General features: G+C 54.7%; 1 protein-coding gene across 1 annotated transcript; it reads left to right on the top strand.

Moving 5' to 3' along the window:
- Positions 1-202: 202 nt before the first annotated feature.
- Positions 203-14,581, top strand: LOC311208088 (nuclear GTPase SLIP-GC-like; the record flags this gene model as incomplete). The annotated part of the gene is made up of 17 exons (XM_084284509.1): positions 203-317; positions 3,353-3,445; positions 3,875-3,980; positions 4,452-4,674; positions 4,983-5,192; positions 5,755-5,985; positions 6,227-6,402; positions 7,104-7,122; positions 8,961-9,066; positions 9,169-9,302; positions 9,848-10,012; positions 10,860-11,017; positions 11,731-11,863; positions 12,318-12,426; positions 13,049-13,185; positions 14,180-14,270; positions 14,500-14,581. The coding sequence occupies 17 exons, from the start codon at positions 203-205 to the stop codon at positions 14,547-14,549; spliced, it is 2,256 nt and encodes a 751-aa protein (XP_084140635.1). The 3' UTR covers positions 14,550-14,581.
- Positions 14,582-14,796: the final 215 nt, after the last annotated feature.

Here is a 14,796-nt window from a genome sequence, read left to right as displayed (position 1 = left end):
TCTTTACTCCGTGGCTTCATGGGAAATCACCTCTGGTGATTTTTTTTCCTCTTATAAAAGCATTTCTGAGCTATTTTGTATGCATTTTATGGTACTATTTAAGTAAGAGAGCCGGGCAGTGCCCCTGCCCTGCATGCCGTGCCATGTTCCACACCCGAGGGGGCTCCAGCTCTGACTCCTCGTGGTGCTGGCAGCCCGGACCATGGAAGTGATGCTCTCCTGGGAGAAGCAGGACCACGGTGCCTGTGTCTGTGATGAGGTTCTTGAGGTTTCACTGGCTGCTGTGTCTCTGGGCCCCTTCGTGCACGTGGAGATGCGTGTGTGTGTTTCACTCCGTCACCCGGTGTGCCTACACCCCAAACGAAGCCCGATTTTACCGACGAGGCTTATATCTCTTCTGATATTTTGCTAATACAATAAAAATGTTCGGAACAGACTCGTGCATACTTAGTGTGCTCCTACCAAAGCCATGCCTGGGCTAGAAAAGCCATGCCACAGGTTGCCCAGAGAAGCTGTGGGTGCCCCATCCCTGGAGGTGTTCAAGGCCAGGCTGGATGGGGCTTTGGGCAACCCGACCTTGAAGCCCCTCCAGTGCCACCTGTGCTGTGGCAGGGACCCCTGCCCCCAGCCCAGGCTGCCCCCAGCCCCATCCAGCCTGGCCTTGGGCACCCCCAGGGCTGGGGCAGCCTGAAACTGGAAGGATTTCCTCCTAATGCCTCACCTGAACCTTCCCTCTCTGAGCTTAAAGCCATCACTCCTCGTCATATCAGACGATTTCCTTCCTCAGCCCCTGTTAACCATGACACATGCTACACACACCACAGACGTGGCAAAAGACAGATGAAGGCGAGAAGAAAAAACTCCCTGAGTCACAGCAGTCGGTGAGCCATCAAACCCCAGGCACTGCTTGCAGGAAAGCTACGCCTTGCAGTGGGGTCGTGCGTGAACCAGGGCACCCAGAAAGGGAAGGTGCAGAAACTGCCGAGCTCTGCAGGAGGAACAAAGCCAGGATGGGCAGAAAAGGGTAGAAAAGGGCCGGCTGCCCGTAAAAACGGGGCTGGTTAGCATGTGGTGTGGGGGCAGGACGAAGGGTGATGGCCACAAAATGGAGCCCAGGCAGTTCCGTAACCAACAGAAAGAATTTGTTCACGGTGTTAGCAAAGCTTTTGGGGAGCATTTAGCAGTGAGGACAGCGTTTTTATGGCGCAGGAGCCTAGGAAAAGCTCACAGGAGATGGAGAGATCTGGATGCAAAAGCAAAGACAGGAAAAATCTGTGCAAAACGTGACCCATGCAGAGAGGAGCCGGGGGCACGAGGAAGCTGGCGGGGGGGCAAAGAGGAAGAGCGTGGTAGGGGCAGGACACGTGCAGCAGCTTTCATTTCACCATTTTTATGCAGCGGCGGGAGGAAGCCAAAGCGTCAAGCTCTGGCTTGTGATTTATTTCATTTATTTTATTTTATTTTATTTTTTTCTGGAAGAAACGTTAGCTTTCCGATAGCTCTGTAGACGAGCCCGTGGCAGCTTCCTCCCTGCCCAAACACAGCCAGATTTCGGAAGTTTTCCCGGAGCACAGGTGAGAAAAGCTGCCTGCAGTGGGTGCTGGCCGTGTCCGCCCCTGGGTGCTGGCCGTGCGCGGTGCCAGCTGGAGTTGGTCTCAATTAGCCTGATTGGGGTCGCAATAATCACGGAGGCAAACGCTGGGGGCGAAGCAGGGGCTGCGGGTTGGTGGGGCACTGGCGGTGAGGGGAGGATGTGATAAATGACCTTGCTGGGACAGCTGGCTGCCTGCTGCGGGTCGCACATCGGCGGGTTGATGATTAACCTGCCCCAACGCCTCAGACGAGCGCGTGGGGTTTCTTCTTCGAAACCCAGGGCGACCTCTGTACAAGCAAATCGATCAGTGCCCCGGCTGGGCACTGCTTTGATTGCTCGCAGCAGGATGCTGTGCCCAGGACCGGCACGGGGCAGGAGGGTTTGGAGCAGGTCTGGCCAGACAGCAGCCCCGGGCAGCTTTAATCCAGCCGTTTTTTAATTTCTGCGGTCCGATGGCAAGGAGGCACCTGGGGAGCATCTTTCGGGGTGGTGGCAGTGCTGCAAGGCTCTCGTGCAGGGTGTGAGCAGGTGCTGGGCCAGCCCCGAGCCGTTTTGGCAGGGCAGTGCGCATCAAGAAGCGGCACATGCCAGCACCAGCCACTACCCCGGTCGTGCCGGGGCGTGGGTGGCACGAAGCAGGCTGCAAACTTCAAAATTGTTTCCTTTTTACTTCCCCAAGTAGTCCTTGGAGTACAGAAGCGGTCGTAGCCAGGTCAGCTTGCTCGTGGAAAGCAGGAACGCCGGGGCGCTGAGGAAGAGTTTGGCCGAGATTGACATGGCAACACGTCGCGGTGAGCCGCTGTCCCTGGCCTTCCCCTCCGCTCCTGCAGGCTTCTGCTGCCCTTCCCTCCCCACCCCCAGCAGCTCACACCGACCCGGCTTGCTTTCACTTGCTGAGGGTAAAGATTTCCGTCTTTAGCTAGATGCCAGGACCCAGGAGGCCGCAGTTTCTCTTTGAAGTGCGTTCCCTGCTCAGCACAGGGGAGCAGGGCTGTGCAAAGGCGTCTTCACCCGAACGTAGTTCATTTTGGGGAGCTGGCTGTGTGGCCGTGCTTCTTGCAAAACCTGAAGCTTGATACTAGAAGAAAAAAAAAATAATGAAAAAAAAATAATAAAATAAACAGCAGGAGTCAGAAACAAGCAATAGACACAAAGACGAGTCCCCCAGCTGTAAGCAGGAAGGGAAAACGCCCTCAAGGCTCCCGACACCGTTCCTGCACAAAAACCGCACTGATTTTTACTGTTTTCACTGATTTTGACAAACGTAGGGCCAGTTCTGCAGCTTTTCTGGGTAGCGCAAGGTGTAAAGCCTCCTACCTGCCTGTCGCTGCTGGGGGCAGAGATTCACATCCCTACTGGGGCTGTGCGGAGAAAGCCGGTTAGGAAAAGATGCCAGAGGGGAAGGATTTGGGTTCCCACGCGCAGACACCACGTGTGAAGATCTCCTCTGGCCAGCAGCATTGGTGAGCCCGGGCCACAGAGTTTTGGCAGCTGCTTGCCCTGGCAGGGATGTCTGCGGCAGGGGAGGTGGTCACCGCCCAGATTTTAGGGTTTGGGTTTGTTTGGGTAATGATCAGGTGGCCAAACCTGCAGCTGGGTGATCCGACCTTCACCCTCACGCGCCACAGCACCCCGAATTTAGGCTGCGAGGGCTGATTCCTCTCGGTGTCAGGAATAGGTGAGGCTGTTTGCTCCGAGGCTTTGACACCTGGGGAGGCTGTGGTGCTAATAATGCTGATGTCCTTTCCCTGTGAAAAGGTGCAGAGAACAACGATGCAGCTGAGGTCCCCCAGAGGCGACCGCGAATGCAGGATGATTTCCAGCAGGAGGAAAGGGAGACACTCAGGAAATGTGAGTAGGGGAAGCCTGGTGGCACCAGAGCCATGCCTAAAACGCAGCGAGGTCTGGAGAGGGACCTGTGGTGGAAGGGGAGGCACGAGCAGGCTGCAGCTGCTCTGAGCATTGCCACGGAGGATCCACTCCCCAGACTCCCCAGGAGCAATCTCGGTGCTGCCCGGGGAGCCAGAGCACCCCAAAATGCTCCCCTCTGCCAGCAGCAACAGAATCACAGAATTCTCTTCTCAACTCGTTCTCGTTGCTTGGCACTGGGCACCTTCCCCATCGAACTGCGTTTGGTAGAAATAACGGGAATTTTGTAAATCATCCTGGCTCCCAGGGGTGCCAGCCTCCTCCTGAGGCTCACCGTGGGCTGCTGGGGCTGCTTCCTTTGGAGACCTACCTCCTCCTACAGCCTGACCGTGCAACGCCTCTCCCTTCCAGACGAGAAGATGGAGGAGAGGGTCAGAAAAATCCTGACCGCCTCGTGTGAGAAGATATCCCACCTCTTTCAGCTGAAGGACATGCCCGAGCACCTGGCTTATCTCCGGTGAGTGTGCGGCCAGAGAGACCCCCGCCAGCCTCGCTTTCCCCTGGGCAACGTGCCCCCGGCCGTCCCCCCAGGCTCCGCCGTGCTCCGGGGCTTTGGTGGGCACCAGCTCCTAGGCAGAAAATTCAAACTGGGAATTGCCACCAAAGCTAGAGGGTGGAAGCAGGTTTTGCCGCGACAGCTTCCTGCTGTAAGGAGGATTCATCCTTTTTTTTTTTTGCTGTGCTGGCAGTCCATGGAGGGGTCAGGGAGGCGTTAGGGCTGAGCTCCAGAGCTGCTCCCACTTCGGCACGGGCTCACCAGGGCTTGGGGCAGGCAAATGAGGGACGGGGAGGGATGGTGGAGAGCATGGTCTGTGCTTTGGGAACAAGCCCTCTGGGTGGAGATACTGCACCTGGCAAGGCGAAAACTCCCCTGAGATTTGAACCTGCTGCGGTGGAATCCGCCTTGTTCCTACCTCTGTTCTCCCAGGGACCGCATCACGACCCTCAGCTCCAAGCTTACCTTCGAGCCCATCTACATCGGGCTCTTCGGGAGCAGCGGCGCGGGGAAGAGCACCCTGCTCAACACCATCCTCCACAAGCGCTTCTTCCTCCCGGTGTCAGGGACACGCGCCTGCACCTCCTGCCAGGTTCAGATCAGCACCTGCAGCAGCAGAGAGTACAGAGCCAAGATTTTTCTCCTCTCCAACGAGGTACGGCTGGGGCCCTGCTGTGGAAGGCAGCCAAGGAGCAGCTCCTGCCCCTTCTCGGGGCAGCCTGTGGATCGTGTGGGTCTGCAGGAGGCTCCTGCAGCCCATCTTATGGGCCGTCTGGGGAAACCCAAGGGAAGACCGGGGAAAACAGCAGCTTTCTGCTCTCTGCTCCTTCCCGGAGTGAAGGTCTCTGGCCGCTCTTGTGGTTGGGAGCCCTTGTGCTGCTGCTTCCCACTGCTCACCACAGCTGCAGCTGCTCCTGCCCCAGCGAGCTGCTGAGCAACGTGCTCCTCTCTCCACCGTGGCAGGAGTGGATGGACGAGGTGAGGAGCCTGCTCGCGTTCCTGGAGACGGGCAGGGAGGCTGATGAGAATGACTGCGACAGAGATCACGCCGTTCGAGCGCTGCAGGCTGTCTACGGGGAAGGAGCAGAGAACAGGACTTACGATGACCTGGTGAAAGCCAAGCCTGCCATCACTATTCCCCACTCCAGAGTTATTGATCTGAAAACGGCAGAGGTGAGAACGTGGCAGCTCTCCAGGGCTGCCCATCCCTCTTCCCGCTGCACAAACCTCCGGGGAAGCACCCAGAGCTTTGTCCCGGTGCTGGGGCCGTTGCTTGCAGAGGAAAGTGGTTGCTTGCACACATCTACTCGCAGCTTCTCTGCCAGGCAGCGCTTGCAGCTGTGCCATCTGCTGGGGCCACGGTACTTCTCCGTGCACACACGACACTTCATTGCTGGTGTGCCCCTTGCGCAGCTTCTTGCGCTGTTTTGGTTGGCGGTTTGCTCTTTTCAGGCTGCTTGGAGGCTTTATTTCTGTAGAGAGTCATGGACTCACCCAGGTCGGAAGAGACCTTCAAGGTCACCAAGTCCAACCATCCACCTGAGCTACCGAGTGCCATCAGCGAGCCCTGTCCCTTAGTGCCGCGTCCATGCACCTCTTAAAGACCTCCAGGGACACGGACTCCACCACACTCTCTGTGAAGAAATTCTGCCTCGTATCCTAATCTGAACCTCCCCCGGCAGAATTGGAGACCGTGAATTGGAGGGTGAGCGTTAATTTGCTTATGGTGTTCCAGGCAGAAGTTCTCTCCCGGGAACTGGACCCGTACATCCGCAACCTGGAGGGCAACGAGGGGCCTGGGGAGGGGGGTGCCGCCCTCCACAACCAGCAGACGCGGCTCTGGCCCCTCATCAAGTACGTGCAAGTGACTCTTCCCGCGTCCGACTTCGTGCCTGAAGGTGTCATCTTCGTGGACATCCCGGGGACGGGCGATTCCAACAAGAAGAGGGATGAAATGTGGAAAGAGGTGACTGGCAGGTGGGACCAGTGCAGGGGGGGGAATGGGCTTTTCATGAGGGAGGCTGCAAAAAGAGCAGGGGCTGGTGGCAAGGGAAAGAAGCCACAACCGAGCAGGTAGGGGCTGCCACCACCATCTGTGTGCCAGTGCACGGGCACTGATGCAGCGCCTTCAGGCCTCAGCTCCTGGTTCGGTGTCCTCGGTGCTCCTGTGCCCCACCTGACTCTTCTCCTCTCCTCTCTCCCCCCAGAGCATCCTGCAGTGCACATCCATTTGGGTCATCGCTGATGTTGAACGCGTTTATGGGGCCAAAGCACATGAAAACATGCTGAAAGAGGCGATTACAGCTTGCATGATTGGCAAGTGCAGCGATATCACCTTTGTGGTCACCAAGATGGATAAGATTAGCCGGGAGGAGTACATGAGGTAAAGAACAGCTCCGTCCTTTCGTCAGGGTTGCAGGGAAGCCTTCGTGCCTCCATCAGAGCAGGCTGGATGCCGTTCACCCATGGCATTGCCAGGTCTCACTCATAGCGTGCCCTACCCACCCTGCATATGGAAAATGGCATTCCACGTAACAAATCATTCCCACTGATACTTTCGTTGTTTTTCCTATGCATTCAAGAGCCTTAGCACCCAGCCCTCTTTACAGCACAACCCCATCACCACGCCTGCCTTTCCCAGGCTGACTTTGCCCCTTTGCTCTTCCGCCTCAGCTCCACGCTCGGCGCTGCCAAATCCCCTGTGCCTTTATTGCTGTCTTTCTGATCGAGGCAGGTCATCCGCTTCCTTTGGCATCTGTGCTGATGTCCCCCTGCCCAAAGGACTTGGGGGATTTGCCCTTTTTTACTGCCTGCCATAGGCTGTTGGGGATCCCAGCACATCTGTAATTCAGAGGAGTCTGAAGGTACTGCCCTGTTCTGTAACAGCCCAAATTAAAGGATTAGAGCTCTTAGGCACTGACGTGTCCCTGGGTCTGCTGTAAGCCAGGAAACCCGGTGATGTTGCTGTCAGTATGGGCTGTCATTTTGCTGCCAGCTGCATGCCCTCGCTGAGGGACAAGCTTTAGGGTTCAGCTTTGCCATATATACTCAAAGTCTTTTTTTTTTCCTTCTTTCATTTCCCAGTGACCATCCCAGTGCACCGGTAAGTACCTGCTGGCTGCTTTCAGTGGCCAAAAACCAAATTCCTTTTCTGATTGCATATTCTGACTGGTGGGGCCAGTGCATAGACTCCACCAGCATCCTGCAGGCTTGCTAGCAGCTTTGCCTCCGTGCAGGTGAAGCTTGGTGGTTTGGGGAATATTCTCATAACACTCTCTATCATTTGCCATCCAGAAGGATCTAAGCACGCACGATGCCATTTTGGAGACAAAAAAAGACCTGAAAACAAGAAATTCCAGAGTAATAAGGCTCAGGATGCAGGTATGGTATACCTTGTTATTTTGGTAACAAATGCATGTTACAGTGCTAATGCTTATGCACGTGCCTTTTCCCACAAAATATATTTGCTTCCTTTTCTTTCCATTTGCCATGAAAAAAATAAATGGCAACATCTAACTTTCCCATCTAGGTAATATCTTGTGACGAGGTTTATCAAATTAGTGGGCACCTGGAAGAGAGGTGCTGGCCTGTGGCAGCTGCACCAGTGATCTTCTACATGTTGTTATAAGCCCTTCTGTCACTGACTAGCTTTAAATGCAGGTGTGGGCTGCGTGTCACCTCCTCCCTGCCCAATCTGTCCGTGGATGTGGCTGGCACCAGCACCCTTGCTCTTGGTTGCACCAGTACAAATACAGCAAGGTGTGAGGCAATTCCATGGGCTCCTGCATCAGGGTTTGTCTGCAGGAGAAGGCTGGCCCGTGACAGCACAACAGCCTTTAAAACATCGCTCAGCAAGGCCTTTGACACAGTCTCCCACTGTGTTCTCCTGGAGAAGGTGGCAGCCCATGGCTTGGACACTCTCTGTGCTGGGATAAAAAGAGGCTGGATGGCCAGGCCCAGAGAGCGGTGGTGAACGGAGTGAAATCCAGCTGGCGGCTGGTCATGAGTGGTGTTCCCCAGGGGTTGGTGTTGGGGCCCATCCTCTTTAATGTCTTTATTGATGATTTGGACGAGGGAATTGAATGCATCCTCACTAAGACTGCAGATGACACCAAGCTGGGGGGAAGCGTCAATCTGCCGGAGGGTCGGAAGGCCCTGCAGAGGGACCTGGACAGGATGGATCGATGGGCAGAGGCCAAGGGGATGAGGTTCCACATGGTTATGTGCCTGGTCCTACACTTTGGCCACAACCACCCCATGCAGTGCTAGGATTGGGGCAGAGTGGCTGGAAAGCTGTGCGGAGGAAAAGGATCTGGGGGTGTTGGTCGATGCTCACTTGAACACGAGCCAGCAGTGTGCCCAGGGGGCCAAGAAGGCCAAGGGCATCCTGGTTGTGTCAGGAGCAGTGCAGCCAGCAGGAACAGGGCGGTGATCGTCCCCCTGGGCTCTGCTCTGGTGAGGCCAAACCTCGAGTGCTGGGTTCAGCTTTGGGCCCCTCACTACCAGAAGGACATCGAGGCCCTGGAGCAGGGCTACGAAGCTGGGGAAGGGCCTGGAGCACAAGGCCTGTGAGGGGCGGCTGAGGGAACTGGGGGTGTTTGGTCTGGAGAAGAGGCCGACCCCCAGCTCCCCACACCTTCCTTACAGGTAGCAGCAGAGAGCAATGAGCTCTGCCCTGAGCCTCCTCTGCTCCAGACTATCACTAGTGATAGGACCAGAGGGAATGGCCTCGAGTTGCCCCAGGGGAGGTTCAGGTGGGAAATGAGGAGACATTTCTGTCAGAAGAGCAGTCAGGCCTTGGGACGGGTTGCCCAGGGAGGTGGTGGAGTCCCCGTCCCTGGGGGTGTTCAAGGAGAGGTTGGACGTGGAGCTGAAGGCACAGGGCCCTGCGCTGCTTCAAGCAGCTGTTGCATGCTCACGTTGCACGCTCGTGTGTTTCAGACGAGACTATCCAGCGACACAGAGGTGGTGCAGAAGGAGGACCTGGTGTTCACCGTCAGTGCCAAGGAGTACTGGAACCCCACGGTCCTCACGAACGAGGAGACAGGTGAAGGGTTGGCCGCGTGCTTGCTGCAAGCCCTGCTGCCTGTGCACTGATTCCCATTCGTGGTGGGAAAGCAATAAAGGTCGCCTTCGTATTCTCTTTCAGAAATCTCCATGCTAAGGGACCAAATCAAGAAGCTCTGCCTGAACGTGAAGAGAAATCACCTGCAAGAGCGCATGCAGGAGATCCTTGTCATCTTCTCCCTGGTGGACGTTTTCCACACCGTGCAGCTGAACCCGGTACGTGTGGCTGCAGCCCCTGCACGCTGCCACCATCCCGTTCCTTCTGGGGCTGTGGGGCCGGGTAGCCAGCCTCATCCTTCTCAGGAAACAAATGCAGAGCTGCTCTTGCTATCCTGAAGTGACCTAAATAGGGCTTTGCTGCCCGCATGGAGGAATTCAGCAGTGCCAGGTGGAGAGGAGCATGGAAGGCCCTTTTTGCCTGGTTCACCCAGCTGTGAAGCTGCACCAAGGCCAAGGCCTGCATCCAAACCCATTTTCTGACTAGCCACTTGGCTCTCTTTGGAAAGGATGAAAAAGCAAGAAAGCTGCAGAGGCTGAGCAAGCTTTGCCAGCCCTGTAGCCCCATTACCTGCTATCACCTCATCTTCCTCATCTTCTTGGCCCTCTCACGTGGTGCCAGTGAGAGGCAGGCTCTAGCTTCCCCCTCTGTGGTCTTGGCTTAAATTTGAGCTGCTCAGGATGCTCCAGGGAGGACAGTTCTGGAGTGTGCTGGCCTTGCACTCAGCAGCTTTGTCAAGGTTTGTGCCGTCCTACTTTTCCAGGGTCCAACCCCGCATCAGGACAGGCTCAACGTGTTTGTGTCAACGAAGATCCAGGAGCTGAAGGAGACGGCTCAGGGCATTTTTGACCAGATGGATTCACTTCTTATCGATGGGGTGCAGTCTGCCCAAAATTCATACAAGAAGAAAATTGAAAATATCTTTGCGGTGAGTGGCGCAGGTCTCCTCCACGCTCTGAGGCTGGGTAGGATTATTGCATTTTCTGTCTTGCAATAGCCATCAACATCAGCTGAGTTTCACTCATTAATCACTGACAGGTGCTTTGAGGTCTGTGGGTAAGAGACAGGGTAAGTTCTTGCTGCTGCTCAGTGTTACCTTAGCTGAGAAATGAGAACTTGATTCTAGGGAAAAAACAAACAAACAAACAAACAAAAACCACCACAGACGTGTTGTGTTAAGGAGATGCCGTGCCTAACGCAGGTGGAGAAACGCCTGCCCACGTTGCTCCGTGCCATCAGGACTGGCCAAGTCTTGGGAAGTGCACTGTGTAGGGACAGTGGTGAGCCGGCCATGCCATGGGCCAGCTCCCCAGAGCCCACCGGGTCCTCCTGCCAAGCAGCAAGTCCTTCTAGGACTGGTTCCTCAGCAGAACTCCTGGACAGAGTCAGACTATTACAATTCCGGGACCAGGTCCCAGGAAGCACGTTATGCCCCTACAGCTGCACGCTCATCCTGCAGAGACCTTTTTTCCTTGATAGAGGGGGGACACCAAGTGATCGTGTGTTTCTAAACAGTTGAAATGAGCGTCTTCCAGGCTTAGACCACAACCCAGCTTTGCCGTCTTTAGAGCTATCCACCCTGAGCGAACACAGGCACGTTGCAGGAGGCACCAAAGGCTAAAAGAGGACACAGTTGAATTCCCGCTTTTCTGTCACTGTGACATTTGCTACCGGTAGTTGAAGCAGCTCTGAAATGACACGTGAAGGACTTGGTCCTGGGAGCAGCACTGCTGCTGGTGGCTCTGCTCACACTTGCTGCGTTCTTCCTCCTGCAGATAGGCGAGAAGTCCAAAGGCTTCGACATGACCCTGAAAGCTGTGTGCAGGAGGAACGGGGTGTACGTGTCCCGCGTCTTCCACCGCATAAACATCAACAGAAGCCTGGCTGAGCCCATCTACGCAGCAATTGAAATGATGTTTGCAAACATATTCAGGTGAGAGCGGTGGGCAAGCAGGAACCAAGCCACATTTTCTTGGAAACTCCAAGAAAAGAGTTCTCCTACACAACTACAAACTCCTACAAAAGAGTTCTCTGCCATCTGCAGGCAACCTCGTCTGGGAAGCACTTGGGTCTTTATCTCTTCCTCCCTCAAAAAGCTAAGCTAGCATTACATCGACTACTCACAGAGGCAAACTAAACATGCCCAACTGCAGTTCATTTACTTAGGCAAAGCTTCTAATTGACTAACCTGTCTCAGCAACTTCCACATCTCTCTCCCAGTCGCGACTGATCTCCTACTGATCTTGGGCAGACCTGTGTGGAGCCAGGAGTGGGACTCGATGACCCTTGTAGGTCCCTTCCAAGTGGGGATATTCTGTGATTCCCCACAGCCCCATGTGGTACTGATGTACCACATTAACAGTTCAATATAGAAATTAAGTGGCATTTGCAGCTCCATCCCTTTCTGCCCCGTGTTTCACATGGGTTCAGGCATAATAAAAAAGAAAATGAATACCTTGCTATTTCCCAGTCCCCAGAGAAGAGGGAGCCAGCCAGATAGCCCAGGTAGCGAGGACATCCCTGCGCTGGAGTTGGAAGCCTTGTGTCTTCTGATAAGAGAAGCTCACCTTGGCTGGCAACGTGCAGAGAATAAGTGAGGCGGGGGAAGCCCGTGGGTCTAACAGTTTTGGGGTCTCACCCACACAGAAAACAGGCGCCCACGAGGAACACTCTGCAGGCTGCCATCAATGAGTTCAGCACGGAGGTAAAAGGCGAATTCATGGTGTTTGCGAGGGACACGAATATGAATGAGTCCAAGCTCCAATTCCTCTTACAAGAGGTGAGTGTGAAGCAGGGAAAACCCAATGAGATATCCCTGTGTAGCTGGCACAGCCCTGGGAGTGGGCACCAGCCCCTTGGCAGGAGCTCGGGGGGTACAACTCGCGGAAAAGTCCGACGTGCGTCGTGTCAGCAGCTTTGGCTGGGGGTCTGGTACAACCCCTGATGACCAGTAGCTGCTATTCAGCGTCGGGGGCAGCAGGATTGTTTTTAGTGCTGAGCCACAGGCAGCTCGCACTTCGTCCTTGGGGTATCATTAGATGGTTCGGTGGATGCTCTGCTAGAAGCTCGTAAAGGAGAACTCCAGGTGACCAGACGCAACGGATCTGGTCCGTGTAAGGGTTGGGGCAAGCCCTGGTGTGCTCCACCTGCTCCCCACCTCGGAGCATTTCTTTGTTCTGCTGGTGAACGGGGGGTTGGAGGTGCTGGGAAATGCTCTGCCCTGATTCCTGCAGACCGACATCATCATGAGAGCTCTCGAAAGAGAAATTCTTCTGAAAAAGAAGGTCATCTATGAGTCCCTTGAGCTGTCCATCCAAAGCACCTTAACGCCGCGTTACCAAGGTAAGGCTGCTTTTCCAGCTAATTGTGTAGCTGACGCTGTGAGTTCAATGCCTGGCCCTGGGGCACATTCTCCCAGCTTGTGTGTGGAGTCCGCAGAAGGCTTTGTCCTCTGCGAGGACAGGAGGCTGAGTAAATTTGTGCCTTCGAGTCCAGCAGGTCACAGTCTTCTTAACCAGGGAAGAAAACGTTGGAGTTCCAAACTCTCCTGCATAAATTCCTTGTAATTTTGATGCCATTGCTGCCTGCCGTGATGGGACCCACCACACTTCTTGTGGATTAAACGAAGGCTGTTCCTCCATGGGAAGGAGATAGCAGCACCTGGGGCTGGGGAGGGGAGACCTTGCCAGAGGGTACTGGAGGGGAACTCCACCTGGGTCTGGGCAAGGCCTGGAGGGCTGTGCAAGGAGGCAGTCTGAAGGTTTTGCTGTTGGCTAAAGGAATTCTTTAGGATGGCAAAAGTCGCCTGGGAAGAGGACTGGGAGGTAGAAGTCTGCCAGCAGCAGGTTCGTGGGCAGCACGGCCTCAACGTGAGCTTTGCACCCAAAGACCACCCCAGCTCGTCTGCCCACGCCTGCTGCGGGCTCCTGACAGCAGTCTGATGTTTCCCACCTCTGCCCAACAGAGGCTGAGAAGATAAGAGAGAAGGACACGTACAAGCAGATAAAAAGCATGCTGGCACAGAGCATCGAGGTGGAGGTACGGCAGGCGATGTTCGAAAAAGCGAAGGAGAGGATGATGAGCCAGTTCCAGGAGCTGACGGTGAGTCACACTGCAAAAATTGCTGCTGGAACTGCAAAAACTGTTGTTGGAGATCCAAGGCTGGGTGAGCAGAAACTGTGACAGGCAGCTAAAGGGTGGACGAGGCGCTGCCGCCCTCCACGCAGACCGGTGGTCGCTGCAGAGCGCTTGTGATGCTCCGGGGGATTTTATGGATCCTGCGGGATGTTGTGACGGTTTGAGGCGAGATGCAGGTTGTTCTGCAACGTTACCAGTGTGAGAGCTGTCAGAAATTCTGGTGAGAAAATCTTTATCAACCTCAGCTGCCTGGACTTGCTCCAGCCTGACCTTTGCAGTGGCTCAGCATAGCACTTCAAGTCTCTTTCTGTCCCGAGAAAGAAACAAAACAAAACAGAAACAAAACAAAACAAAACAAAACAAACAAAACCCATCAAACTGGAGTTTGGTTTGGCTTCATTTCCCTGGTTGTCTCCAGAAAGAGATTTGGCCTCTTAGTAAACAAAAAATTGAGTTTTTTAGGTGGGGATTTCCTACCTCGGTCCCTGCGTCTCCAGATTTCTGACTTCCTATGAACTCTCCTCTACCTCATCCCAGGCCACTCAGACTCATTCATGTGGGTTGAAACCCGACGGATTCGAACCGCGGTCACGCACAGCATGATTCATCACAGTTATCTGAGGGAATTTCCTTTCTGCTGGCCAAAGATCTGGCACGCTGGTTGAGCAGAGGCAATGGGCACCTAAGGGGGATGCGGGCTCCCCTCACCGACTCCTCAGCTGCTTTGGGTATCGCAGGTCAGGTTCTTGCTTCCCCAGCAAGACTTTTGGGAATGCCAGTGCCAAAGCTGCCATCACTGGCGTCACAGCCTTGGCCATCCCAGCAGATCCCAGTGCACCCCCGGAGCTCGAGGGCTTCAGAGCGCAGTGCTGCAGCAGACTTTGTGTCAGGAGGCCTCCAGCGCAGCTTCTCTCCGCAAACGACATCAGAGTGATGCTGTCGCCCTCTCTGATTGCAGGAGCAGATGAGCACGAAGCTCAGCAAGGATATCCTCGGCATGCTCAGCGTCATCTTCAGCCAGTGTGACACACCGGTCAGCGTGCTGCCGGGTACGGGCTGAGCTCTCCTCTCCGGGGCGTGTGTGGTGGGTGGGTGGGAGAGGGCTTGGGGGCAGATCTGGGGAACTGTGTGTCCTCAAACAGCTGGGGTCTGCAGGTCCCGAGCTTACTTGCATGTTTGCATTCATTTGTACTTCATCATATTATCATTTTATTCCCATTCTATAAAAAAAACAAAAAGGCCAACGAAGTCTGCCTCATTTTGCTTTTCTCCTTGCAGATCTGCAGAAAGAATGCCAAGAAATCCTGGATATGCTGAAAAACTTGTGACAGCCTGGCTGACCAAAAAGGCCGGCACGAAGAGGCTTTCTTTACATTTTGAGCATTTCTTTTTTATCTTTTTGCTTTTATATTTTATTTTTTTTTTTGCTTTTACTCATTCAGTTCATTGCTTTGCTATGGTGGCCAGCTTGAAGTAGAAATTTTAAAGATGCCAGGGGTTAGGCTGAGCAGCTTGAACACAGGCTCATGAGGACCCAGAATGGAGTGGGTCCCTTGGGGGTCCCGTGTCACATCC

This window comes from Netta rufina (assembly GCF_964035555.1).
Source record: "Netta rufina genome assembly, chromosome: 3".
NCBI classification, from domain to species: domain Eukaryota; kingdom Metazoa; phylum Chordata; class Aves; order Anseriformes; family Anatidae; genus Netta; species Netta rufina.
This window is presented reverse-complemented; position numbering and strand designations above follow the sequence as displayed.